The sequence below is a fragment of the Sarcophilus harrisii genome, chromosome 6, assembly GCF_902635505.1.
Source record: "Sarcophilus harrisii chromosome 6, mSarHar1.11, whole genome shotgun sequence".
NCBI classification, from domain to species: Eukaryota; Metazoa; Chordata; class Mammalia; order Dasyuromorphia; family Dasyuridae; genus Sarcophilus; species Sarcophilus harrisii.
Window position 1 is genome coordinate 76107462 of NC_045431.1, and position 26625 is coordinate 76134086.

Consider the following 26625-nt stretch of genomic DNA (forward strand, 5'->3'; position numbering starts at 1 on the left):
TTTTGTTTTCCTTCTTACTTTTTTTTCTTTCTAGATCTGATTTTTCTTGTGCAGCAAGATAACTGTGTAAATATGTATACATATATTGGATTTAACATATTTAACATGTATTGGACTACCTGCCATCTAAGGGAAGGAGGGAAAAATTTGGAACAGAAAGTTTTGCAAGGGTCAATGTTGAAAAATTACCCATGCACATGTTTTATAAATAAAAAGCTTTAATAAAAAAATAAATAATAGATAGGCAAAACTTGGATTTGGGGAACGGCTCAACAATCTGTGATACATGAATATAATAGATTATCACTGTACTATAAGAAACAATAAATATGATGAATGAAGAGAAGAGTGGGAAAACTTATATGAATTAATGCAAAATGAAGTAAGTGGAGACAAGAAAACAATATCCATAATGACTACTATAACATAATTGGAAAAAACAACTGCCAAAAAGCAATCAAAAATCAATGCCCCAAAATTTGGCCCAGAGAAAAGACATGAGAAGATACCCCCAATCTGGAGTGTGCTGAACCAAGTTCTAATTGACTTTAGAGGGTAACTGTTCAATTTTCCTTGTGACCTTAGAAATCAGCAAACATTACAAAGAGTCCCATATACATCAAAATGTTTATAATGGCATTTTTTTTCTGTGTTAAACAACTGGAAAACTGAGTACCTAATGATAAGGGAATGGCCAAACAACTTGTATAATAACTTAATGAAATATCATTCAATTCATAAGTATTAAGCTTCTACTATATACCAGGCATTGTGCTAACCATTGGGGATTTAAAAAGAGGCAAAAGAGAATCCCTGACTTCAAGAAGCTTACGATCTAAACAGGGAGAAAACACACAAACAAATATATACAAAGTAAGCTATATTCAGGATAAATAGAAAATAATTTAAGAAGGGAAAACACTGGAATTAAGAGGGATTGGGAAAAACTTCCTGGAGGAGCTGGGACTTTATTAAGACTCAAAGGAAGCCAAAGAAGTCAGTAGTTAAAGTGTGGAAGAGAGCAATCCAAGTATAGAAAACAATCAGGGAAAATATATGGAATCAAAAGATGGAGTGTCTTGTTTGTGGAACAGGAGCCAGTGGCACTGGGGCAAAGAGTAAGTGATGGGGAATAAGGTGTAAGATTAGATTATTAAGTACTATGAACGCCCAACAGAACATTTCCTATTAGATCCTAGGAGCAATAGGGAGTCAGTCAGGTCAAGGGGGCCTATTTGAAATGTTGCAAAGATGAAATGGGCAGGCCTTGGCTGTAGCTTGGAGAAGGGGAATGGGAGATAATGAGTCTAGGATGACTCTTGGGTTGTGAGCTTAAGGAACTGGGAGGAGAATGTTACTCATTTCAATATACGAAGTGACAAATATCTGGAGTTCAGAGAAACGTCACACTTTTATAATTAATGAACATGCAATAAAGTAAGTTGAAATAGAAGAAAAATATATCCATTGTTTATGATAATATAAATGAAAGCAATACTAAAAAGAAGTCAAACTCGGGTCCATTTTGGCAATATTTAGTCCTGGGTGATAAAAACTACTCCCTTCATGTCCAGAGAGGTGATGAATTAAATGGAGAGAATGGAGTGGATGCTATCAAACTTGGCCACTAAATGAGCCAGTTCTGATTGTTTATTTTTCTTTGTTGTGAAAAAAGACAAGAAAGGGAGGTATAGTAGGAAAAGGCAACAATAAAATTATAAAACGCAAAACAATCATGAATATAATGTGGGGGGAAAAAATCAATAAAGAGACTGTTTACCCCCCAAAAGAATAAATCAGACAGTGCGATTCCTTGAGTTTGTTGCTGTAAAAAAAAATGACTACTTTTGAAAACAGTTGAATTTAGGCTAAGAAGCAGCTCAGTATTCAATTATAACTGCATCCATGGCTTCAGAGGTTGAAGGCATTCATCCAGCTTTATTATAAATTCTAGATTACCAGACTGGATAAAAAGAAAGGGCTACAGTTGGTTGATCAAAGGAACTTTGTGTCAATGAATTTTAAATAATAAAAATATTTTGGTCTTAAAAATTTAGATCACTGGAAAATCTTCAAAGGCAAAGGCTTGGATTTTGAGAGTAGTCTCCTATCCCCCAATGTAGATCAATGAGTACAATTTCATGTACAGAGGGCCATAATGAAAAGCTTCCAGGAGATAACTCTTTCAAAGAAATATGCTACAGCTTCATTTGCTTTTTGGCCTGACAGCTGCAAAGAGGATGATGAAATTCAAAAATACATTAGTTTGTTATGATAACCAGAGAAGAATAGTTAGCATGTGCCTGAAACATAGAAAAATCAAATTTTTATAGTTGAGAGGGCCTTAGGAGTCTAATATTCACCCTCCCTCTTCTGTTTTTTACAGATGAAGAAACCAAGGGTAAGTGACTTGCCCACACTATACAGATTATAAGGATAGAAGAATTAAAGACTTTAAGCCCTTAGACATATCTGGTCTAAACTTTTCATTTTTGCAGATGAAGAAGGAATAAGCACTAGATCTATGATATCGGGAAATTTCTGGAGGATGAAAGCCCCTCTCCCAATATAGGTAGGCACGTTCTCCATACCTTACAATCTCAGAAAGTTGCCTACAACTTTAAGAGACCAAGAAACTTGCCTAATGTCGTTCTACAAAAGCAAAACCTGGTTTCCTATCCATTATGCCTTACTGCCTTAGTGTATATTTTGCTGAAGGAGAAAGAAATCAATAATACCCACTGTAACAAGAGCTGCCTTAGTACCCAGTGTTGTTCAATCATTTCTGACTCTTCTGGACCCCATTTGGGATTTTCTTAGCAAATACTGGTCTGCCGTTTCCTTCTCCAGCTATTTTACAGATGAGGAAACTGAGGCAAACAGAATTAAGTGACTTGTCCAGGATCATACAATCTAGTAAGTGTCTGAGGCTGAATCTGATCTTGGGTTTTCCTGATTCCAGGTGCAGTGCTCCATCCTGTGCCATTTAGCTGCCCAGATATGCTATTAGTATTCCCATTTTATAGATGAGGAACCAGACTTTGAAAGATTAAGTGATTTACCTGGGGTCAGAATTTCGGGTTTTCCTAACTCATGTCCAGCATTTTATCCATTCAACTACCCAGGGAAGACCAAAAGCAGACTTGTGAACCCCCATCCTCTGATTCCCCTGAATCTCTCTGAGAACTCCTGTTCATCTTACAATCAGATAAACTTCTTCCTTTGATGACTCACAATTCATCAGTAACACTCATTTTTTTGTTTTTCCCTTTCCAGTTTGTACATTTGGAATTTTACTTTATTTATTTTTTTTTTTTTTTTAGGTTATCACTTGAAATGTTCCATTTGACAAGCCTGGAGCTCTCAAGAGTACATGGCCCTGGGCTAAGTATGTGGTAGATAGACAGACAGATCCTAGGGAATTGTTTGTGTAACTGAAATGCCTAAGGGCCTCTTCTTTGTGATTACTCAGCAAAAGGATTTCCCCTAAATTGGTGTTATTAAGTTTGAAAGTTCAGCCATCTTCCCAGTCACCCAGAATCACAATCCTGGTAAGCTCCTCCTCACCCTCACCCCACACATTCAATCTGTTTCCAACCCATTTCTTTTCTCCACTCATAGCCTAATATGAGCCCTCATCACCTTCTAATTAGTCTCTCAGTATTGTTTCTCTCCCCATCTTCCATTCAGCTCTCAAGCTTTAAAGCAGTGGTCTTATGGTACCATCCTCCCCACTTCAATAAACTCCAGTAGCTCCCTACTACCTCAAATAGAAAATTCTTAGTTTAGCTTTTAAAGCCTATCACAACATGGCCCCTTCGTACCTTTCTGGTCTTCTTTTACTTTATACCTCTCCATAAATTCTGTGATCCAATAACACTGGCTTCCTTGCTGGTCCTAAAGTTTGACACTCCATCTCTAACTTTTGTGCCTTTTCATTGACTGTACCTATTGCCTAGAATGATCTCCATCCTTACCTCTACTCAATGATTTCCCTGTTTCCTTCCATTTCCAAGTCAGCCCATCTTCAAAGAAGCCTTTCCTGATGCTCAATCCCCCCTCCAAAGACTAGTGTTTTCCCTCTGAGATTACCTCCCATTAGTATATATATGGTGGTTTATATATTAGCTCCCCAATTAGAATGTGAGCTTCTTGAGAAAAAGGCTTATGTTTTTGCCTTTTTATTTTTATAATACAAGAGCTAGTATAGTGTCTATTAATCACTAGCAAAGATTATTCATTTTTAGCTAATTAATTTTTAATTAAATTAATTAGTTGCTCCCCCAAGATGAGGGAGTACCAGGGACTCCTCTGAGCTCTCTAAAATTCCCCTCCAAATTACTCTAAAATAATTCCTCAAAATAAATCCTGGAACAACAGAACCAACCATAGGAGGGGGTGAAGCAATTTTCCAACTCAAGACAACTTAGAAAATTGGCAGGAAAGGTCTGTCTTATTGAGGTAAGAATGGAGTACAGCTTGTGGTCACAGTGGAACGGGGACCCTCCCATGGTTCCAGAATGGAAAAGAGTGCTTGTGGTCACTTACAGACCAAAACACAGGCCAAGAGAGCAGTGATCAAACGCTCCTCAGATGACAGAACCAAGGAAGAACTGAAAATTTAAAGATGCACACCCCCCCAATCAGGATTATGATACCCAATTTAAACTTGATTCTATTCAGCTTAATTCACCAATATGATTACTAATATCCATCAAATAACTATAAACTGAATAAGTACTGATTAATTTGAGTAGAGACATCCAAATTATTACTGTATAAATGATTAATAAAGGTTTGTTGAGGATAAGAATGATCTATTCAACTTTCTACCTTCCAACTCTTTCTACAACACCAGAGACAACATATATTTGAAAGAAGGAAACTATTCAAATTGAATAATTTCTAGTTTTTGGAATTAAAACAACTTAATATTCTTTTACCTAGGATGTGAATATTGAGTATTATTTGAGTACTTTGATATTCTTGCCTTTTTGTAGTTAAATTATTAAGAGAGATAAAGAACAATTAAGACAAGAAAAGAAAATATTTTAGGGGCAGGATTAGTAGTTTGTGATCATAATCAAGTCATCTTAACTTCAAGGAATCTTAGTTTCTTTATCTGTAAAATGAGCTTACTATAGCACCTATTCCACAATGTTAGTATGAAGTTTCAAATGAGATAATTTGGTCAAAGTGCTTTGAAAACTTTAAAATACCACAAACAGCAGTTATTATTCTTTCAAGATGAAAAGAAGACCAAATAGACACTATCTATCGATATCTCACATATGTAGCAATATAGCATGCAGTAGATGCTTAATAAATGCTTATTGATTAAGTCAGTCTTCTTATATTTTCTTATACACACCCTTTTTTGTAATGAATTACAGAACAGTACATTAATAAATGACAAATGTCAGTAACTTTAACACAGTGCTAAATAATTTTACATAGATAATGTAAGAAAAAAATTACAAAAAGACTGGAGCTTTTAGAATTAGAGCAGTGTTGGAGATGGATCTAATCTAAATCCCTATTTTATAAATGACCCAGAAAGAGGTTGTGCTTCCCCCAAAGATGAGCAGGAAGTAGAAGATGAAGATTTTGAATACAGCTTTCTGATTACAAATGCAGTGCTCTGTCCACGGTATCACAGAGATTCTGTCCCAAATATCCAGTAGAAGCATTTAGATTACAGGATCTGAATTCAAAGAGATGTCCTTTGTGCAAGAAATTCAAAGTCAACTATGTATGTTTATTCTCAGAATGACCATTTATTAAAAATAGAAGCCAATCTTTTCAACAATGAGGTGATTCAAGGTAACTCCAGTAGACTTGTAATGGAAAGAGAACTATGGAGACTGTGGATGAAAACATAGTATTTTCATAGTTGTGTTGTTGTTGTTTGCTTGCTTGTTTTTTTCCCTTGTGTTTTTTTCCCCTCTTTTGATCTAATTTTTCTTGATCTAAATCTAATTTGATCTAATTTCATAATCACGAATATGAAAATATATTTAGAAGAATTGCACATTAATCTATTTTGGACTGCTTATTGTCTGGGGGATAGAAGTGGGGAGGAAAGAAGGAGAAATATATGGAACACAAGACTTTGCAAGATAAATGTCGAAAACTACCTTTGCGTGTATTTGGAAAAATAAAATATTTTTTAAATGTAAGCCAAATGCAATCAGTAGCATCAACTTTTAGTTATTCAAGTGAATGATAAAAAGAGAATGCACAGGGAAATTAAATGTATGGAAAATTCCCAAGCACAATTAGTCACCTCTTTGTTTCAGCTTCCTCTATCTATCTTCCATTAAACTTTTCAAGAGTTGGTAACAAATAGTAGCATTTGATAATAGATTTTGTATTTTTCCCTTCCCTGACTCAGAGACAGACACCTAGGAGATTCAGTGAAATTGCCCTAAGGAAAGGAAGTGGGATAAAACCTGAATATGAAACAGGATAGCAGAGCACCAAGGGACGCTGGAAATTCGTGTTAGATTGAGTTCATTTTACAGATGAGGAAACTGGGAGCCAGAAAGGTTGAAGTGCTTGTTCAAAGGTCAACCAGCTGGTTAGTGCCAAGGGCCAGGTTTCCTGATTCCAGGTCTAGGCATCTTTCCATTTGAATGGCAAACACAATTGAATTGAAAATATGGAAAAGACAGAAAAAAGGATGTGACATCCAGGGTTGACTATTGTTATTTGGCTACAAGAGAGCTTTCATGATTTTGAAATAAATGACTATTTAGTGATGGAAGCATTTTGCTTAGACAACAAAGGCAATATTGTATTTGACATCACATTTCACTATTGTTCCCTTTTTTTAAAAAAAATTGAATAAATGTCATTTTACTAATATCATCAAAATTTCTTCCAATACCCCCTCTTCTCCCTTCCCTCCCAAAGACCCATCCACTATTTTAATCATAACCTTGATGCTTTTTAATACGATTTACCCCACACTTTCTGTCAGAAAAATAGATCTAAAGGGACACTTCAAAAGGAAAGTTCCCCACAGTGATCATTACAAACCTTTCCCTCTCTTAAACAACAATGCATACTCCCACCACATTTCCATCTATACAACAGGGGAAGGCTTCCCAATAATAGATAACATTTATATAGCACTTTGGGATTTGTTAAATACTTTAAATATATTATAATGTTTGATTATCAAAAACCTGATAAAGAAGAACCTTTCTTCTCAGATCTTAAATAGCACTTGGCAACTGTGTGTGGTCCCAGGAATAAAGACAGGGATTGAACCTGTGATTTCATTGGTAAAGGCAAGATGAGGAAATGCCTTCTTTCCAATGCAGGTGGTCACCTTCTCTTGCAGCCTTTAGTCTTAGAGAGATCAATAAGAAGTCAAGTGACTTTTCCAGATTCACACAGTTAATGTGTTCAGAAGCTGGACTTGAATACACGTTTTCTTGGATTTGAGGTGCAATCTATATCCATTATGTCAAACTGCTTCTAATGCACTATTTTCCCCTTCTGACTCAGTGACTGACACCAAGGGAGCATCTATAATATATATAATATAATAAGGGAAAGGAAGTGATGTGTCATAACCTATAGGAGAATAGTAGAAGTAATAACCTGTAGGTTATTTGTTTGTTGTTCTGCTGTAGGAGGGCATGGAAATGAGAGGAACATGAGCCACGGTGGTCCAGCGCCTGAAAACGCACTACCTTCTCACAGTATCTTTATTTTAGTTAATGCTACTGTCCAAGATGAAGTTTCTCATAGGTTTGGCCTCCACATAGGAGGAAAGTTTTTCCTCTGGGGAAAGTTCCAATGTAAAATATTCCAGCCCATTCAATAATTGGGGGTAGGGAACCTCTTGTCAGAATACACATCCCAGTTTTTTATTTGGAAAATATGATTACCACAATCACCAGCCCCCTGAAAGATCTGGGAGTAGGTGGAGGAGGCAAGGAATTTGAAGAGAAGGGGTCCTTTTAGACTCTCACAGTCTTATTTTTAGCCCCTTCCTGCAGAATTCCACAAGGGGAGCTACCATCTTTAGTAGAGCATCCCCATCATTCTCTTTCACTGGCCCCATACAAGACCATGGTTGATCAGGAAATTAATGAAGATGAGACCTTTATTCATGGTCTTTAGATATGAAACGAAAAAGCAGCTCTGAAAGAGATAAAAGGGAGTTCATTCTTATGGAAGCTTATTTCTTTTTGTAATTTCATCAGAGGAGTTCTATTATTCCATAGGTTCTTTAAAAAAAAAAAAAAAAGTACTTTTTTTAAAAACTCCTCTGTCACCTCGAATCACTGGTAGTGGCTAGTTTTAAAATGTCTATGTATACATACACATATATGTATTCATTATTGAATAAGTCCATTTACAGTAAGAGTGTGGTCCAAGTATTACTTGAGACCTGCTCTCTCTTAAGGGCTGAACAATTCAAAGCATTGGCTTACTGTCTCCTTTAACAATTTTCGAAAGACATCCTCCAGATAAATATAGAATAATCTTGATGGAGAATGCATGTGACAGGAGCAAGGCATCCCAACTCTGCTATTTACAACTCTGTTTTGACAAATACCTTTGCTATTGATAATTTGTTATTGATGACCCTATTTTGATAGATATCTTGTTATTGTTAGTTAAGGTGAATCAAAATTTTAAAGTATGGTCTACGTATTAACTCTGGAAGATATATAGTGTCACCTGGAGGTAGCTATTGTTAATGTCATACTAATTTAAAGAGTATATAAATCCTGGAGCTCAGATTAATAAATGGAGACTGCAAAGCTTATCTTCTGTCTAGCTTCAGATATTCATTCACACTCTCAGTATTCATTGGTGCTGGACTCCAACACACGTATATGTATATACAAACACACACACACAGAGCTGAAGAGTTGTTTCAGTTGTATGGGACTCTTCATGACCTCATTTGGTTTTCTGTTGGCAAAGATACAAAAAATGGTTTATCGTTTTCTTCTCCAGTTCAAAACTGAGGCAAATAGGATTGAATGACATGTCCAAGATTATACAGACAGATTTAAATAGGTACCCTATCCATAGTGCTACTTAGTGGCATATATTCATATTCATATATATAAACATACACACACACACACACACACACACACACACAGAACACATAAAGGCAATTAGGGGGCAAAGTGGATAGAATACCTAGCCTGTAACCAGAAAGACTCCTCTTCCTGAATTTAAATCTGGCCTCAGACACTTACTGGCTATGTGACCCTGGGCAAGTCACTTAACCCTGTTTGCTTCAGTTTCCTGATCTGTAAAATGAGTTGGAGGAGGAAAAGAAAAAACATTTGCCAATAAAATCCCAAATGGGTCATGGAGAATAAGACACAACTAAAAATACCGAACAACAAAACAATATGTAGATATATGTATAAAAGAGTTTACTGATGATAACTAATATTTTAAGGCTTGCAAAGCATTGGATATGTTGTTTCATTGCTACTCTAGGATCCCTTCCAGCCCTATATATGCTGTCCTATGAACTATGCCTTTTCAAATCCTGCTTTACAAGGATTTATTCTGATATCACCTTCTCCATGAAGGGATTGACTCAAGTGTCATCTTCTTTTCTAAATGCCCTAACTAGAAGCAATTTCTCTCCCTCTTTAAATTTCTCAGAACATTGTTTGGAGCTTTGGGATCGACTCATCATATGCCAATTAATATTCTGAATATTTGCTTACAAATATTGTTATTTCTACCTCTCAACTAATGTTCTACTTTGATGTTTCATTCATTACTGCATGGAGTTGATGATTTTTCCAAATCTGTAGTAAAAGCTTGCCCAAATGGCATGTGCTGACTGAGCTCCTTTTTACCCCAGGGAGACAGACCTTTCCTGCCAACCTTCTAAGTCCTCTAGGCTGGAATGTTGTTTCTCCTCATCCTTTTGTTGGTTTTGCTGTTCCAAAATTCATTTTGAAACATTATTTTGAAGTTGTTTGGAGGGAAGGTGTTTGGGAGTCTCTGCCTTTACTCTGCCATCTGCCATACTCTGCTGAGATCCCTTCCAAAGCTTAAATTCTTTACTTCTATGATTTTGGTTCTCAGATTGATGTTACATAAGTCCATCGCAAGCCCAGAAGTCAGAACCTTTACAGCTTAGTAAGACCTAATGCAACTTTTACCATACTGTTATAGACTTGGAAAATTCAACATCAATTCCCTATGTTAAAGAAACATTAAAGTAAGACATTAGTTGTGAGGTAGAGATAACACTATTTGTAAGCAAATATTCAGTTCTTCTAAGGTAGTATAATCTAAAGAGAACTATGGTCACCGTTGTGTGGCCTGTACTCTGTCCTGTGAGTGACCACAAATACTGTTTTCTCCTCTAGAACCATGATCAGGGTCTTCACTCCCTTATGGTTGATCCTTCTGATTTCTAAGACTGAGGATACAAAAGCAACACAAAATATTCACTGCCTTGAAGAGCTTAAATTTTATGGGGGAAAATGGGGAGAGGGATAAATGCATTTAAACAGATGAATATAATACATAATAATTAGAAGAGGAAGAGGGGATGAGAATGATTGTAACCTGCATTTATGCAGAATATGTTCACACCAATGAAATCATAAAGCCTTAACACATTATCTCCCCTGCTGGACTTTAAAGTTCCTTGAGATTGCATCTTATATCATCTTTATATCTCCAAAACCTAGTCCAATGAATTGCACACAGCAGGAGCTTACTAAATGTTTGTGACAAGAGGAGAGAGAAGAAGGAAATGGTTTCATTCCAGTGGCACAGTGACAGCAGTTGTTTAATCTTCATTTTCTTCACACTAACTACTACATCTCACTCAGCACTCCTTTCAATGGCTGGCTACTCCTCTTATGTTCACACACAATAGCAGCTGTGTTTAAATGACCCCTGAGAAAGAAGGCTTGAGAACCATGGCCCTCTATCACACCTGTGACCCATTTAAATTTGAATTAAACCATAGAATAGCAGCATGCTTGTACATCCTACTGGTTCTAGATTATTAATCCAGCATGAGGTTCAAAGGAGTATTTGTTATTTGCAAATCTTAATATGAAGAAAATTAAAAATTAAGCCCTCAAGTTTTTCCCACTGAGTAAAAGGTCAGTTCTCAGTAAACAGCATCTGGTTCCTTATAACTCACTACCTTTGAATGCTTTATTTTAAAAATCATAGAAGCCTACAAGGAAATAGGGAAAGATCTAAATCAGGAGTTGTTAAGTCTTTTTGTCCTATGGACCCCTTTGGCAGGCAGGTAAAGTTATCAACTCCTTCTCAAAACAATGTTCTCAAATGCAGAAAATAAAATATATAGGACATCAAAAGAAACCAATTATAGTGAAATGCAGTTTTTAAAATGTGTCAAAAAGCAAGCTGAAACAAAAGGGATGCACAGCGGGGTCAACACTACCAGGAAACCACTGGATGTGATTTAAATGCATGCACAAGCACACATGCTTGTGCATGTTCATACATACACACATTGTAGAAGAATTACAGATGGAGAGATAGTACTTGGTATAGTGATAGAGAACCAGTCTTGGAATCAGAAAGACCTTTCATTTAACTTTTTCAGTGTCCAAAAGCAACTCAGACCGTAAATTTCAGAGTTTTATCTGCAATAGTGGAGAGAACCTCTTACGTCTGGAATTCTCAAAACAGATGAACTTACAGTTTCACACAAATAGAAGAAAAATCTTCTAATTATCATTTTAGGTTTCTATTCTTAATCTGGGGCCTATTGATTTATTTTTGTTAGATTATAAGCTCTAAACCATTTATGTCAAGCTCAAATAGAACAAGAACCATTAAACCATACATAACGATGTATTGGTTTCATATTGAATTTAGAAAACCACATATTAACATCATCTATATCCTATTGTATTTTTACTCATTTTGTTAAATATTTCTCACTTGCATTTTAATAGGGTTCAGGCAGTGACTTGACACCTCTGTTCTAGACAATGTTCAACTTAGAACAGTGAACAAGAACACTGGACCTAGAATCAGAGGACCCAGACCCATATCTAAGCTTTGCCATTTCCTACCAGTGTAACCTTGGATAACTCACTTAAACTCCCTAGGCCTCAGTTTCCTCATCTGTAAAATGAAGGAGTTGAAACAAATCAACCAACAATTATTAAGTGTCTGCTCTGTACCAAGGCAATCCATTACATACTAATAATGCAAAGACATAAATGAAAAAACACCTACTTTCCAGAAGCTTACATTCTACTGGGGGAGACAACATGTACACAAATAAATAGATACAAAATAAATACACGGTAATTTGGAGTTCAGGTGGGTACTAGCTGCTAGGGAGGACAAAGAAAGACTTCACAAAAGATATCTGAGCTTCATTTTGAAGAAAACAAGACATTCTAAAAGGTTCTTTCCTTATCTCTATGTTTTTTAACTACATTTTGTAGCTAATCAAAATCCTAGCAAATTCATCTGAAAAATAAGTGTTTATTAAATGTATATTGTTCACTATATGATTTTTAGCACATTTCAGAGAAAAACTGGAGGTTGTCAAGGGAACACTTGGATCCAGATTTTTTTTAAAGTAAGCCAAATACTAATATTATTAAAATCTTACTTATGTTCTTATGAATACATTTGACAGAAAAGGATTCTGAAAATTACTGAGAGTGAAGGGGAAGTAAACATTATACATGTTAACTAATATTTACTGTTTAACTCAGTTGTATCTATTACAAGATTTTCCCATATCTCCACCAAAATATTAATGGTTTTTTTTTAAATAAATTTTTACTCTCGCCTTTTGTTTTTACCTACATTTCCTAATGTAACCTCAAAGAACAAAAAATGAGGGAGAAAAGAGTTCAGTAAAACTAAGCCATAAATTGAATGCATTTAGCGCTCCATAGCCATGGTCTTACAAAGGAAAGAAAGGTACCTTCTCATATCTGTCATTTAGGATTTAGTCATTATAATTCCAGATACAACTGTTTTGCTACTTTTGTTCTTTAAATACACATTGTTACAGTGAATGAATATATTGTTTTCATGGTTCTTATTTCACTTTGTATCAGTTCATATAAATCTTTCCAAGCTTCTCTGTATTCATTGTTTTTTTTTTTTTTTTTTTTTTTTTTTATTTAATAGCCTTTTATTTACAGGATTTATACATGGGTAACTTTACAGCATTAACAATTGCCAAACCTCTTGTTCCAATTTTTCACCTCTTACCCCCACCCCCACCCCCTCCCCTAGATGGCAGGATGACCAGTAGATGTTAAATATATTAAAATATAACTTAGATACACAATAAGTTGTATTCATTGTTTTACAGCACAATAAGAATGCATTACACACACAGACCACATCTTGTTTATACATTCCCCAATTTATAAGCATCTACTTAGTTAGCTCCCTCCCCATTTGTACAGCACTATTTCAGACATTCAGGAGATATAAAGGAAACCTAGAGAAAGCCTGCCTTTCAAGCCTATCTTACTGGAGAAAAATTAGAGTAATTTATACTAATAAAATGCTAAATCATGCATATTCTGAACCTCAAAAAATAAGGTATAAACTGGTATAGTTGGGGAGAGTACAGAGAGAAATGGTGAGAATGCTCAAAATTTAACTTGCAAAGACTTTAGCACAAACCACATCCTTTGCACTATCTCTGTGAGAATATGGACTCTGATTCAGCCATATCCAACAAATGTCCAAACTCAATAAGGAATGTGAAAATGTCTGTGCAACACATTAGCCATTAATGGCATAAAGGAGGATAAAGACCTTTTGTTGGGAGGACAAATGAGACGAAATTAATATAAAATTAGTGATTCAAAAGGGAATAAAAATCAAAGATGTCCAATTTGTTTCTCTTTTTATCCTGCAATGTCGAGATCCTCTTTTCTTCATAATGTGCAACACGATTAAGATTTTTAAACTTTATAAAGCAAGATTTCTGAATTCATAATGAATACGTATTGTAACATATCTCTAAAAAACCACCACCACCACAAAAAAAAAAAAAAACCTCACTAAACCAAGATAAACATCCAGTAACCTTCAGAAATTAAAGGAGTTAGAAGAAATAAGATAAAAAATATCACTACCCGCAGCCTTGAAACAGTTACACATGTTGCTAGTAACTAGTAAAAGAGAGACACAAGAGTATGTACTCTGTGTGTATGCACGCACATATAAAACATATATATATATGCACATATGTATATATGTGAATGTTTGTGTGTGTTTAGATATATAGATATATGTGTAAAAGCACTTTTAGTTTTATTCTAAACAAGGATATTCACCATATAGTTTCTGAAAAAGAAACAAAGCACTTTACAGAAAGTCGTAAAAATTCAATTAGCCATGGTTTTGATCTATAATGTATATGAGAAACATTTTCTTGAAGTCTCAAGCATTTTTATTGTATTATTGTTCCCTGAAATATTTCCCCCCACACACGCAAACAACTATTTGCTTGCTTCTCTACACACATTTGCTTACTGTACATAAGCTTAAACTACCAAATATTTTTTTTAAATTAAGATACTCTTGTGAATAATCGACTATAGTTAGTCACTGCAGTTAGAAAAGTGTGTGATATAGTAGAATTCTGTATAAGTAAAACTCTTAAAAAGATCAGATTTGACAAGGTTTTAGTTCTAAGAGGAAACAGAATCCAGCTATATAGATGAAGAACATACTCTGATTTCAAGATCTTCCCTTTCATTTGCCACATTATTTTTCTATACCCATTCTTCCCTCCTAATTCTCCCCACCCATATTATAACTTTCTGAGCACTTACAAAAGGTCCACAACCCTTTTTTTCTGCAACCAAAGGAATGAAAAGACTCCAAGCTGGTTCCCTGGGTTATGGAAGGTTTACTACATTCTGCTTTCTCACTTACAACATGAGTCTTTGATGTAGTATTGAATTGGTTCCTCTTCCTTATCCCTTTTTTGTTCCCTTACATTCCCCTGACTGTTTTGTTTTGTTGGTCATGGTTGGTTTTTATATAAATTCAGCTTACCTGGTGAAATTCACTAGCTGGTGAATTTCCTGTTATACATCATTAAGAAAAGTCCTATGAGTAGGGGGAAGGAGTGGGGAATTTAAACTTATTCACTCATCCACTTATAAGCTTAAGTATTTGATTGGTGCAGTACTCCAAATATGTGACCTGAAAGTTGAACTTTATAAAATTCTCAGTCCATAAAATACACATGACTCAGAACTAGAAATCTCCTCGGAGAAAATCCCTCATTTTGTAGATGAAGAAAACAGTAGCAATATGGTGATGTTGGAGAAGCAGGACAAGGCTTTGAATTCTACCTCTGCCACGTGGGATTTAAAAATGGAAGAGACCTTTCAGGTCATGGAGAGCCAGAGGTGTCAAAACTGGGTTTGGCCTTCAAAACTGCAGAGTGCAGCTTCAACAATATTCAAATGTAATTGGGAAATGTTTAATAAAAATGCAATACAATATCGATGTTAATTTGTATTTTTCTAATTAACACGTGGCCTGCAGGGATCTCCTTTTATTTGAATTGGACATCACTGAATTCTAGATCAAATCCCAAACTTTTTATTCAGGAGAAAACTGAGATACTCAATTTTGGACAAGTCACATAATCTTTGGGCCTTGGTTTCCTCAGAAGTAAATCGAAGATGTTAGAACAAAGGATCGCAAAGGTCCAAATTCCAGGTCTAAATCTATATTTATAGATTTAGTTTTATCTCAAGCAAGAAAATTCACCGTATAGTTCCTGGAAGGGTAGACGGTCCTCAAGTTCGGAGATGTAATAAATGACATGACCAAAGTTCATTTATACAGTAAACATCAGAGTGAAAGCCAAGTCGTCTGACCCCAAACTTTGTGCTGTTTTTCCACTGAACCACTTGGGCCCTTTTTCTGTGTATATTCATCCATTTTTTTAATGGGCAAACCATTTATAAGTTTTTGATACTCATGGAAAAAGTAACAACATTTTACAGATCTGGTCAGGAAAATTAAGCAGAACAGATAATAACCATCTGTAGAGACAAGAGAAATAGGGCAGGAGAATAGTGAGGGAAAAGACGAAGCAAAAATCTGGCTATGTTAGAGGCAAATGGGATTGGAGATTTCCAATTCCAGAATCATCACTTCTTATTAAATGCTGATGTCTCTGAAAACGGTGGCTGATTTCTTCTAAACATGGATTAAAAAACAAAAAACATTAAGTGTTGATGTTTGAAATGAGAATGGGGAGGCGATAGTCTCTTCTTCCCTAGCTCACCTCCAGCCCCTCTGAGGGCAATTCAAAGTGCCCAGCCCGGGCGCACCGGCGTGGGTGCCCAAGAGCGCTCGCCAGCTGGAGGAGAGAGAGAGGGGCTGCGGAGCCGGGGCAGCGCGCGCGCACGCACCGGTACCGGAGTCCCGGCCGAGCTGAGGCTGCCTGCCCGCCCCCTCCTCCTTCCCTTCCAGTCTCGGCTCCCAGCCCACTCCCGGCCCTTACCTGCAGCAGAGTGAGTAGAGTGAGCTCGGCCCCGGACTCTCCTGGAGGCTCCGAGCTCTCTGCGCTCCCGCAGCTCTTCCTCTTCTTCTTCCAGCCGTCGGGCTTCAGCCATCGGCTAAGCTGGGGCACACACTGGGAGCAGGAGGAAGGGAGTGAGAGGGCCAGGGAACTCTAGCAGCCGGGAGCCCCCATCGGACGAGCAATAGTCTCCCCGCCCGCCAGCCCGGCCCTTCCCCGCTTCGTTCCCAAGTGTCCGACTCGGCCGGGCCCGAGGGAATTCAGTGCCCGGAGCAGACGGAACAGAAACCGCAACTTCTCCGCCAGACTCCACCTGCCCGGACGGAGCGGGGGGCAGGGGGTGGGGGAGAGAGCTGGAGGCGGGGGCAGCGCCAAGCGGCCAGAAAAGGGCAGCCGAGCCGCGACTTTCCTCCGCCCTCCCCCGCAAAGCCACAACCTCCGCTCCTTTTCCTTTCTAGCTCCTCACTCCTTAGCTAAGCCCCTTCCTTCTTCCTCGCTTTCCAAACTGGGAGCCCCGGCTGAGGCGGGTCTCGCCCGGCCTCGCCCTCCTCTGGGAGGGACTAGCAGCTGCCAGCCTGCCCCCGCCTGCCAGCTTTGGGACCCAAGGCCACCAGCCCCGGAGAAGCCGAGCGCCGGCCGGCCGGGACAGACAAACAAAACCAAAAATGAGGAGCGGGGGGCTGGGGGAGGGGCGCAGAGGACGAGGGGGTTGGCCTTGGCTTTTTCTGCCTTTTCCCAACTTTCCGGGGTCAACAGGAAACCCGCACTCAAGACACTCAAACAAAAGGAAAAGAAGGAGGAGGAAGAAGAAGAAGTACCTGCCAGCCTGAGCCGGGCTCGGGGGTGCGGCTGCGGAGGGGAGATCTTGGGCCAGCCCGAAAGATGAGAGGGATTCGAGCAGCCCGCCCAACTTCCGGGGAAACTTATCTCAACTTTTATTGGGCCTTTTTCTCGTCCTTATCTTTCTCGTTTGTCTTATCACTGCTCGGTCACTCCTGGAGGGAGGGAGAGACCGACTGAGAGTGACGGAGGGAGACTGGGGACGGGCTGGGGGGGGCTGAGCTGGCTTAGGACCTCGGCAGGCCCAAAGTTTCGTACAAAAGCTGCATATCAAGAGCTCTCTATCTTGGGGTGGCGTAGAGGGGTGGGGGCTGGAAGGGGGGGGGAGAAGCACAGCGCATAATTCATTCTCAAGAAGTGTGTTTTCATGCTTGGATCTTCCTTTTGAAAATTATCTCCAATCTGTCTGGTCTATATCTTGTTCTCATTAGAATGACTTCCTTCAGAGCAGCCATAGTCTTTTTGCCTTTAATTGTATCCCCCGTGTCTGGCACACAGAAGGTGCTTAATAAGTGCCTGTTGAATGAATGTCTACATACGGGTTTATGAGAAGGGATAACCTAGTGAATGTAAGATTGACTTCAGAATCACTACAGGCCCTAGTTCTGGATCAGCCTTTGACTCAAACTAGGTGTGTGCACTTAGGCTAGCCACTTAATTACCTCAGCCAGTTTTTTAAGATAGTAAGTTGCTCAATGAGATAATTGAGGTCGCTTGCAATGATCTTGTGATGAAAAGAGCCATCTACACCCAGAGAGAGGACTGTGGAAACTGAGTGTGGATCACAACGGCATTTTCACTCTTTTTGCTGTTTGCTTGCTTTTTTTTCTCTCATTTTTTTCCTTTTTTGATATGATTTTTCTTGTGCAGCACGATAATTATGTATAAAAAGAAATGTACATGTTTAATACATATTGTATTACTTGCTATCTAGAGGAAGAAAGGGGTAAAAATTTGGAAGACAAGGTTTTGTTTGCAAGGGTCAATGTTGAATATTGAAAAATTAGCCATACATATGATTTGAAAATAAAAAGTTTTAGGGGACAGCTAGTTGGTGTAGTGGATAGAGCACCAGGCCTGAAGTCAGGAGGACCTGAGTTCAAATCTGGTCTCAAATACTTAACACCTCCTGGCTGTGTGACCCTAGGCAAGTCACTTATCCCCAATTGTCTCAGCAAAAAAAGAAAAAAAGCTTTAATAAGGAAAAAAAAAAGTAAGTTGCTGAACTATGGGCAGAGCTGCATAGGTAAACTGTCTTACTGAGAGTTCTTTCTGCCAATTAAATCATAGGTCTGGAACCACTCTGCCCCTGCCTTCCCCCAACCCTAGAAAAATATTCTATATATTTATTATATTTTCAACAACTACTATGTGCCTTACACTATGCTACATGCTCAGAATACAAAGATAAAAATATATTAATTATACAAATATAGATTATATGTATATCCACTTAAGGTCTCCTGTTGTGGAGATGTCCCTAAGCTCCAAAAGGGAGAGCCCAAATTCTGTCAGATTTTATCAACTTGGAAATGCTATGACATAGATGCTGGTGACTGAGTCTCTGTCCTCAGATGACCCACTTAAGTTCAGAAATAATGGACCACAGGATAATGGATTTTTTTTCTCTTTCTCGACAGTAGAAGATGGACCTAACACTTACATCAGTGAAAGCTCATGTCCTTTGAAAGCCAAGGCAGTTCATTTGTGCAGTGGGTGGACCTGTGGGCCTATAGCCAAAGAGTTGAGTTCAAATTTGGCCTGGTATACTTAACAAGCTATGTGACTGGGAAAGTCATCTAATTTCTGTTTGCCTCAGTTTCCTCTACTCTAAAATAGATAATAATAACACCCACTTTGTAGGATGGCTGTTAGAGTCAAATGAGGTAATATTTGTAAAGTGCTTAGCACAGAATCTAGCATATATTGGGTGCTTAATACCTATTTTTTTTCTTTCTTCCATATGTACAGACTCCTACAGCCCATAAGAAAACAAACAGCATTAAAGGACATTGGATGCTGAAGGATCATCAATTTAAAGCTAGAAGAAATCCTTTTAAAATCTTCTCACTGCTCCTATTATATGTAAAAACAATTTTTCACATTTGTTTTTGTTTTTGTTTTTTAAGTTTGAAATCCTCTTACCCCTCTCTGAGACAGAAAGCAATCTGATATAGTTTACATGTTCTATCATGTAAAGAATTACCATATTAGTCATTTTGTAGGAGAAATCTCTAACCAAAAAGAAAAAGGAAGAAAGTGGAAAAATAGCATGCTCCAGTCTGTATTCAAACACATTTTTCCTCCTAAGGCCTTTGGAATCCTTTTGGATCATTGTATTGTTGAGCTGTCTGTCACAGTTGTTCATGAACAATATTGCTGTTACTATGTACAACATTCTCCTGTTCTGCTCATTTCATTCTGTATCAATTCATGTGAGTCTTTCCTGATTTTCCTCAAATCATCCTAGAGCTGAAAGACATCTTAAAATCTTCGAACTACCTAGTTCTAGAAATCTTTGGTCTGTCTAATCCAAATTCCTCTCATTTTTACAGACAAGCCTCTGGAGAGATACAGTGAGTTGTCTAAAGTCATCTAGGCAGGTCAGAGCAGAACTGGGGTTTTAAATAACTCAGGTATTCTGACTCTGAGTACTCATTCTACTGTATTATGCTATATAGTGGAAAGAATATGGGACTTGATATTAGAAGCTTTGCATTTGAAATTTAGTTCAGACACTTGGGGAAATGTTTTGTTTTGTTGGGGGAGGGGGAGAGTATTCCAATAATGCAAAAGGTCTTTGAGTGCAGGGACTGTTTTCATTTTCATCTTAATCCTAGAGGCTAACATAGTACCCCACATATAATAGATATTTGATAAATGATTGTTGAAGTTAAATTGAATTAGGATTCAGTTTCCTCAATGGTAAACCGGAATAGGAAAGGAGATTGTACTATCAAGTATTCTTTTCCTTTTTTCCCCCCCTGAGGCAATTGGGGTTAAATGACTTGCCCAGGGTCACACAGCTAGGAAGTGTTAAATGTCTGAAGCCAAATTTGAACTCGACTTCAGACTGATGCTCTGTCTAGCTGCCCCTACTATCAGGTATTCTTAACCTGGGTTTTCTGACCTGAAATTGTTTTAAAAAAATTGTTTTTTTCAAATATTGGTTTCCTTTGTAAATTTATACATTCTATTTTTTACAGTTAAAAACATTCTGAGTAGAAGTTCTTAGGCTTCATCAAGGGGTCCACGATGCAAAAAAAAAAAAAAGTTAACTACCTCTAGGAGAGAGAATTTCTATTATCCTTTGAGAAGAGGGAATTCTTATGAGGCACTTGACAAAGTGAGCAGAGCTTCATCTCTAGGACCCAGGAGAAGTTCAGTCGGATAAAAAAAGAATTGGACAGAGAAATGGGTCAGTAAAAACTCAATTGCCTAAATTGCTAAATCCTTGAAACTTGGCCTTTCTGATAATTGCTGCCCTCAAAAAGGACAGCAAATCCTCTTTGAGCTTTTGAGCAGATAAGGAAGAGCTCCCACATGGAACATATTTACCCAGTTTCTTCTGAGTTGGTAGAACTGAAGGCATGTCCAAAAATTAAAACCTTATTATAGCCCATACCATTCAACAAAGCTATGAGGGAAGTTTGAATTAATCTAGCAAGAAAAAAAAGGGATGGAATTGATGGAGAAAGGCAAAGTTGGATTCCAATTCCTTAGCAAAATTTATCTTCCATATACAACTTTCAGATATAGTGTATAAATTCCAGTCAAAGGGTGGATCTCACCCTCAACAAAGCAGCTTAGTCAGAGATTTAAGGTTGAATGTTCTGGCAACTATGCAGCCTCATTCACCCAGTTGCAATTTGCTCTTCTGAATCTTCCTTTGCCTTAGTCTGAGTGTGATTCCCTGGGATCTCTCAGTAATCAGAGGGTTAAGCGCCTATGTTCTCTTTTCCCTTACCTGTTTAAACTCACCTAAATTACCCCCAGACTGAGATATAATTACATTATGAAGTCACCCTAATAAAGGAGGAAAACCTGGTAGGGATTGTGAGCAAGAGCAGTTTAGTTTTAATCTTATGATGAAAAACTCAAGGTGTGGTAAATTCAAAGTTAAACAAACACAGTATTCACACCCTATCTACCCACCCTAATGATATAGCAAGTGTCAACCCTTAGGAAGGAAAAGGTAAAAACAAACAAACTTGAAAACCTACCTGATGCTAGTAACAGAGCCCCACTCTTCTCCATAGTTTTAAAGCTACTAATAAAATTTACAAGCTATGGAGAAAAGTAATACTTGAAGGACTTGTGAAATTACATGGTGCAATAGAAAGAACATTAGGATTTGACGTCAGAGGTCCTATAGTCAATCTGTCTCTTAGTTCTTTCTTATTTATTTGTCCAAAAGACTCTGTTTTCTCAGACGGAGCTACAATTCTAAACCTGTGATTCTAAAGAGTCAATTTCCTTTCATCTTTTTTGGTGTAAAAAAGCAAAAATTAAAACTATCTTCAGTCTCCAACTCATTTAAAGATATATGTGAACTGAGTATATCATTTATCTCTGAAAAGGAATGAGAAGGCAATTTATTCTAATAACTCACATTTATGTGTCGTATTGATTCTTGGGGTCTATGGAATTTGATTTTTCCTTATCCTCTCCATCTTTTTTTCTAAATTGATATGCCTAATTTTCCTTGTGGAAGAAGATGTGATCAAATTTCTCTCTCCCTTTTTCTCTCTCTGTGTCTCTCTTTCCCTCCCTCTTTATTCCATCTCTATCCTGCTTGCTTTTATAATAGGAGGACAGTCTGTCCTCCAGTTATAGAACAAATTTCCACCTCTTAAAATCTTTAATTTGTATTCTCAGCAATACTTCCATCCAAGACAATACTTAAGGACTTACGATAAAAAAAAATGCTTTCCACTTCCAGAGAAAGAACTGATGAAGCCTGAATATGGATTGAAGCATACTTTTTTACTTTTTAAATTCTTTTTTAAAATTTTATTTTGCTTTTGGATCTGTGTTTTCTTTTGCAACATGGCTAATATGGAAATATTTTGCATGACTGCATACTTATGATCTATATCAGGGAAAGAGGAAGAGAATTTTATTTTTTTTTTATTTAATAGCCTTTTATTTACAGGATATATACATGGGTAACTTTACAGGATTAACAATTGCCAAACCTCTTGTTCCAATTTTTCACCTCTTACCCCCCCCACCCCCTCCCCTAGATGGCAGGATGACCAGTAGATGTTAAATATATTAAAATATAACTTAGATACACAATAAGTATACATGACCAAAACATTATTTTGCTGTACAAAAAGAATCAGACTCTGAATTATTGTACAATTAACTTGTGAAGGAAATCAAAAATGCATGTGTGCATAAATATAGGGATTGGGAATTCAATGTAATGGTTTTTAGTCATCTCCCAGAGTTCTTTTTCTGGGCATAGCTAGTTCAGTTCAATACTGCTCCATTAGAAATGATTTGGTTGATCTTGTTGCTGAGGATGGCCTGATCCATCAGAACTGGTCATCATCTAGTATTGTTGTTGAAGTATATAATGATCTCCTGGTCCTGCTCATTTCACTCAGCATCAGTTCGTGTAAGTCTCTCCAGGCCTTTCTGAAATCATCCTGTTGGTCATTTCTTACAGAACAGTAATATTCCATAATTTTCATATACCACAATTTATTCAGCCATTCTCCAACTGATGAACATACATTCAGTTTCCAGTTTCTAGCCACTACAAAAAGGGCTGCCACAAACATTCGTGCACATACAGGTCCCTTTCCCTTCTTTATAATCTCTTTGGGATATAATCCCAGTAGTAACACTGCTGGATCAAAGGGTATGCACAGTTTGATAACTTTTTGAGCATAGTTCCAAACTACTCTCCAAAATGGTTGGATTCGTTCACAACTCCACCAACAATGCATCAATGTCCCAGTTTTCCCGCATCCCCTCCAACAATCATCATTATTTTTTCCTGTCATCTTAGCCAATCTGACAGGTGTGTAGTGGTATCTTAGAGTTGTCTTAATTTGCATTTCTCTGATTAATAATGACTTGGAGCATCTTTTCATATGACTAGAAATAGTTTCAATTTCTTCATCTGAGAATTGTCTGTTCATATCCTTTGACCATTTTTCAATTGGAGAATGGCTTGATTTTTTATAAATTAGAGTTAATTCTCTATATATTTTGGAAATGAGGCCTTTATCAGAACCTTTGACTGTAAAAATATTTTCCCAGTTTATTGCTTCCCTTCTAATCTTGTCTGCATTAGTTTTGTTTGTACAAAAACTTTTCAGTTTGGTATAATCGAAATTTTCTATTTTGTGATCAGTAATGATCTCTAGTTCTGCTTTGGTCATAAAGACCTTCCCCTTCCACAGGTCTGAGAGGTAAACTATCCTATGTTCCTCTAATTTATTAATAATTTCATTCTTTATGCCTAGGTCATGAACCCATTTTGACCTTATCTTGGTGTACGGCGTTAAGTATGGATCAATGCCTAGTTTCTGCCATATTAGTTTCCAATTTTCCCAGCAATTTTTATCAAACAATAAGTTCTTATCCCAAAAGCTGGGATCTTTGGGTTTGTCAAAGACTAGGTTGCTATATTTGTTGACTATTTTATCCCTTGAACCTAATCTATTCCACTGATCAACTAATCTATTCCTTAGCCAATACCAAATAGTTTTGGTAACTGCTGCTCTATAATATAATTTTAGATCTGGTACAGCTAAGAGAGGAAGAGAATTTAAAACTTAATATTTTTTAAAAACTTAATTTTTGTTTAGATATAATTTTTTTTAAGTAAAAGAAAAAACTAAACAAGAATTTATCTTTTATCCTAAATGCAACAGGAAGCCACTGGAATTGATTGATTAGGATGGTCATATACTCAAACTCACACTTAAGGAAAATTACTTTTGGAAGCAATGTATAGCATGCATTAGAGTGGAGAGAGACTTGAGACAAGATGACCAATTTGAAAGATTATTGCAAAAATCTAGGTGAGAAGTGACAAGAACCTGAATTAGGGTGGTAGCAAAGTAAATGGTATGAAAAGGTTGGATATGAAATGTATTTTGAAGTAGATTTGGCTACTGATTGGATTTGCAGGGTGAGAAAAAAAGTAAGGAGTTCAGGACATTGTTAACATAATAAAAATGAGAATTTGGAAGGCTGATGATGCTTTTGAAAGAAATAATTAAGTTCAGGGAAGAAAAGGATTTAGTGAGGACAGATAATGAGTTAGTTCTGAAATGTCTAATATTTGAAATGTCTAATAGGCAGTTGGTGATCTGGGGCTGAAGTTTGGGAGAGTGCCTAGGGCTGGATATATATCTGGAAGTCACCTACATGCAAATGATATTTAAACTGATGTGATCTGATAAAATTAGCAAGAGAGAATATAGAAGAAGAAAAGAAGAGGGTTCAGGAAATATAGCCTTGGATGATGAATCAACAAAGAAGACTGAGGACATGAAACAAGAAAGTATATTGTCATAAAATGCTAGAGGAGAGAATATCCAGGAGAAAAGGGTGGTCAACAGTGTCACAGCCGAAAGGTCAAAAATGATTAGAACTAATGAAAGATCACCATATTTGGAAATTAAAGGATTATTAGGAACTTTAGAGAGCAGCAAGTTTACTTTAATGATGAGATCACAAACCATATTGCACAAGATTGAGGAGAGAAAGTGTAGGCAAACTTTTTCAAGGATGTAGATCGAGAAAGAGGAGAGAGGGAATTATAATTTGAGGGAATGGTAGCATCTAGTGAAGGTTTTTTACTTATTGGGGAAACTTGGACATATTGGAAGCATATAGGAAGGAATCGATTCTTAGAAGTTGAAGATTTCAGAGAGGTGGGGATAGCTGAGGATGATATGCTGGAGAAGACAGGAAGGGATGGGATCCAGTGCATGTATAGATGGGATTAGTTTTGGCACAGAGAGATACTACTTCTTTGTTGAAGACTCAGGAAGAAGAACAGGAAATTTTGAGATGAAGAGAATGGGAGGAGGATTTCTAGAAGACACTTTAAGGACCATCTCATTTTACGGAAATAGTCCAACCCTCTAATTTTACCGATCAGGAATGATCCTGTTTTTTTGTTTTTGTTTTTTTCTGTAGGGAAAGGACTCCTGGTGTGAGAGGTCAAGCCGTAGAGAGGACTTTTATTGTGTGACCCAAAGGGAGGTAGAATAGACATCCCTAGCCTCTTTCCCCAACAACTTTCTCCAAGGGGAACTTTCATTCCTTCCAGGATGTTGGGGACAGAGGCCATTTTACTCTCCTAAGGGAAATGGTCTATAGGTCTAAAATTACATCTGTCTGCTACTTTAAATATTATTAGTCTTAGTGCTTTGATTCAATCTAACTTCTAATCACTTTGTCACTTTAATTGGGGCAAGAAGGACCCAAATCCCATCAAATATCAATTACATGATGAATATACATAGCAAATAGCAAAGATAAACATTTATACAAATCATAGAAAAACAGAAGCCAGAGAAAGTATAAATAGGAGAATATTTACCAGACACTATAGACTGAGGAAGGTCTCCTGTTGGGAGCTAGATAAATTAGTTCAACCAAGAGAGTCCTTGATCTCACTCAAGGGGAAACTCCCCAATCTCTAAAGTACCTAGTAGGGAATAGGGACATGGTAGAGACTGCTGGTTCCTTCCATGTCCCAAGTTTTTTTCTTCAGCAACTTGAAATGAAATTGGCCTCTTCCTACCTTCCCACTCAAAACTGAAAGCCAGAAATGCCCTAAGTGACTCAATGTTCAAAAAAACCTTGAAGTTTGAAGGGTACCCAAAGAGGAGGCAGAGTTTGAAGGGTCCTTAAAGGGACTGAAGAAGCTGGAAACTCTCTTGTTCTTGCCAACCCTGCCCCACTGCTCATCTAGAGTAGGACATTCTTCTTTACCAGTTAGGAAACAGTCCCCTACCAATGGGCTTTGGGACTAAGAGTTTTATTTCATTAGAGAAGCATGTTCTTCAAATGAGAAAGAGGAAGTAAGAAGTATGAGGGACTTGAGAAAAGAAAAGATTTACAATTGAGTCTATGGAGGCGATTAGGAATAAATTGAAATGAATACCTAGGTGATATTGGATAATATAAACCTGTAATGTATATTGAATTGGACAACTATGTGAGCACAATAGATAAAGAGCTGAGCTTGAAGTCAGGAAGACCTGAGTTCAAATGTG

At 37.3% G+C, this 26625-nt stretch overlaps 1 protein-coding gene across 2 annotated transcripts in view; it reads right to left on the reverse strand.

The window, feature by feature from the left end:
* Positions 1–17496, reverse strand: part of SH3D19 (SH3 domain containing 19) — a 204615-nt gene extending 187119 nt beyond the window's left edge. The window contains exons 1-2 of one of the 2 annotated variants that reach the window (XM_031941646.1): positions 17350–17496; positions 16514–16645 (exon numbers count right to left, since the gene is read on the reverse strand). In XM_031941646.1, the coding sequence (XP_031797506.1) occupies positions 16514–16625 (112 nt within the window). In that variant the 5' untranslated portion in view covers positions 16626–16645; positions 17350–17496. Of the gene's footprint in view, positions 1–16513; positions 17204–17349 lie in introns of those variants that run through there. The other variant, XM_031941645.1, reaches the window with a different exon arrangement.
* Positions 17497–26625: the final 9129 nt, after the last annotated feature.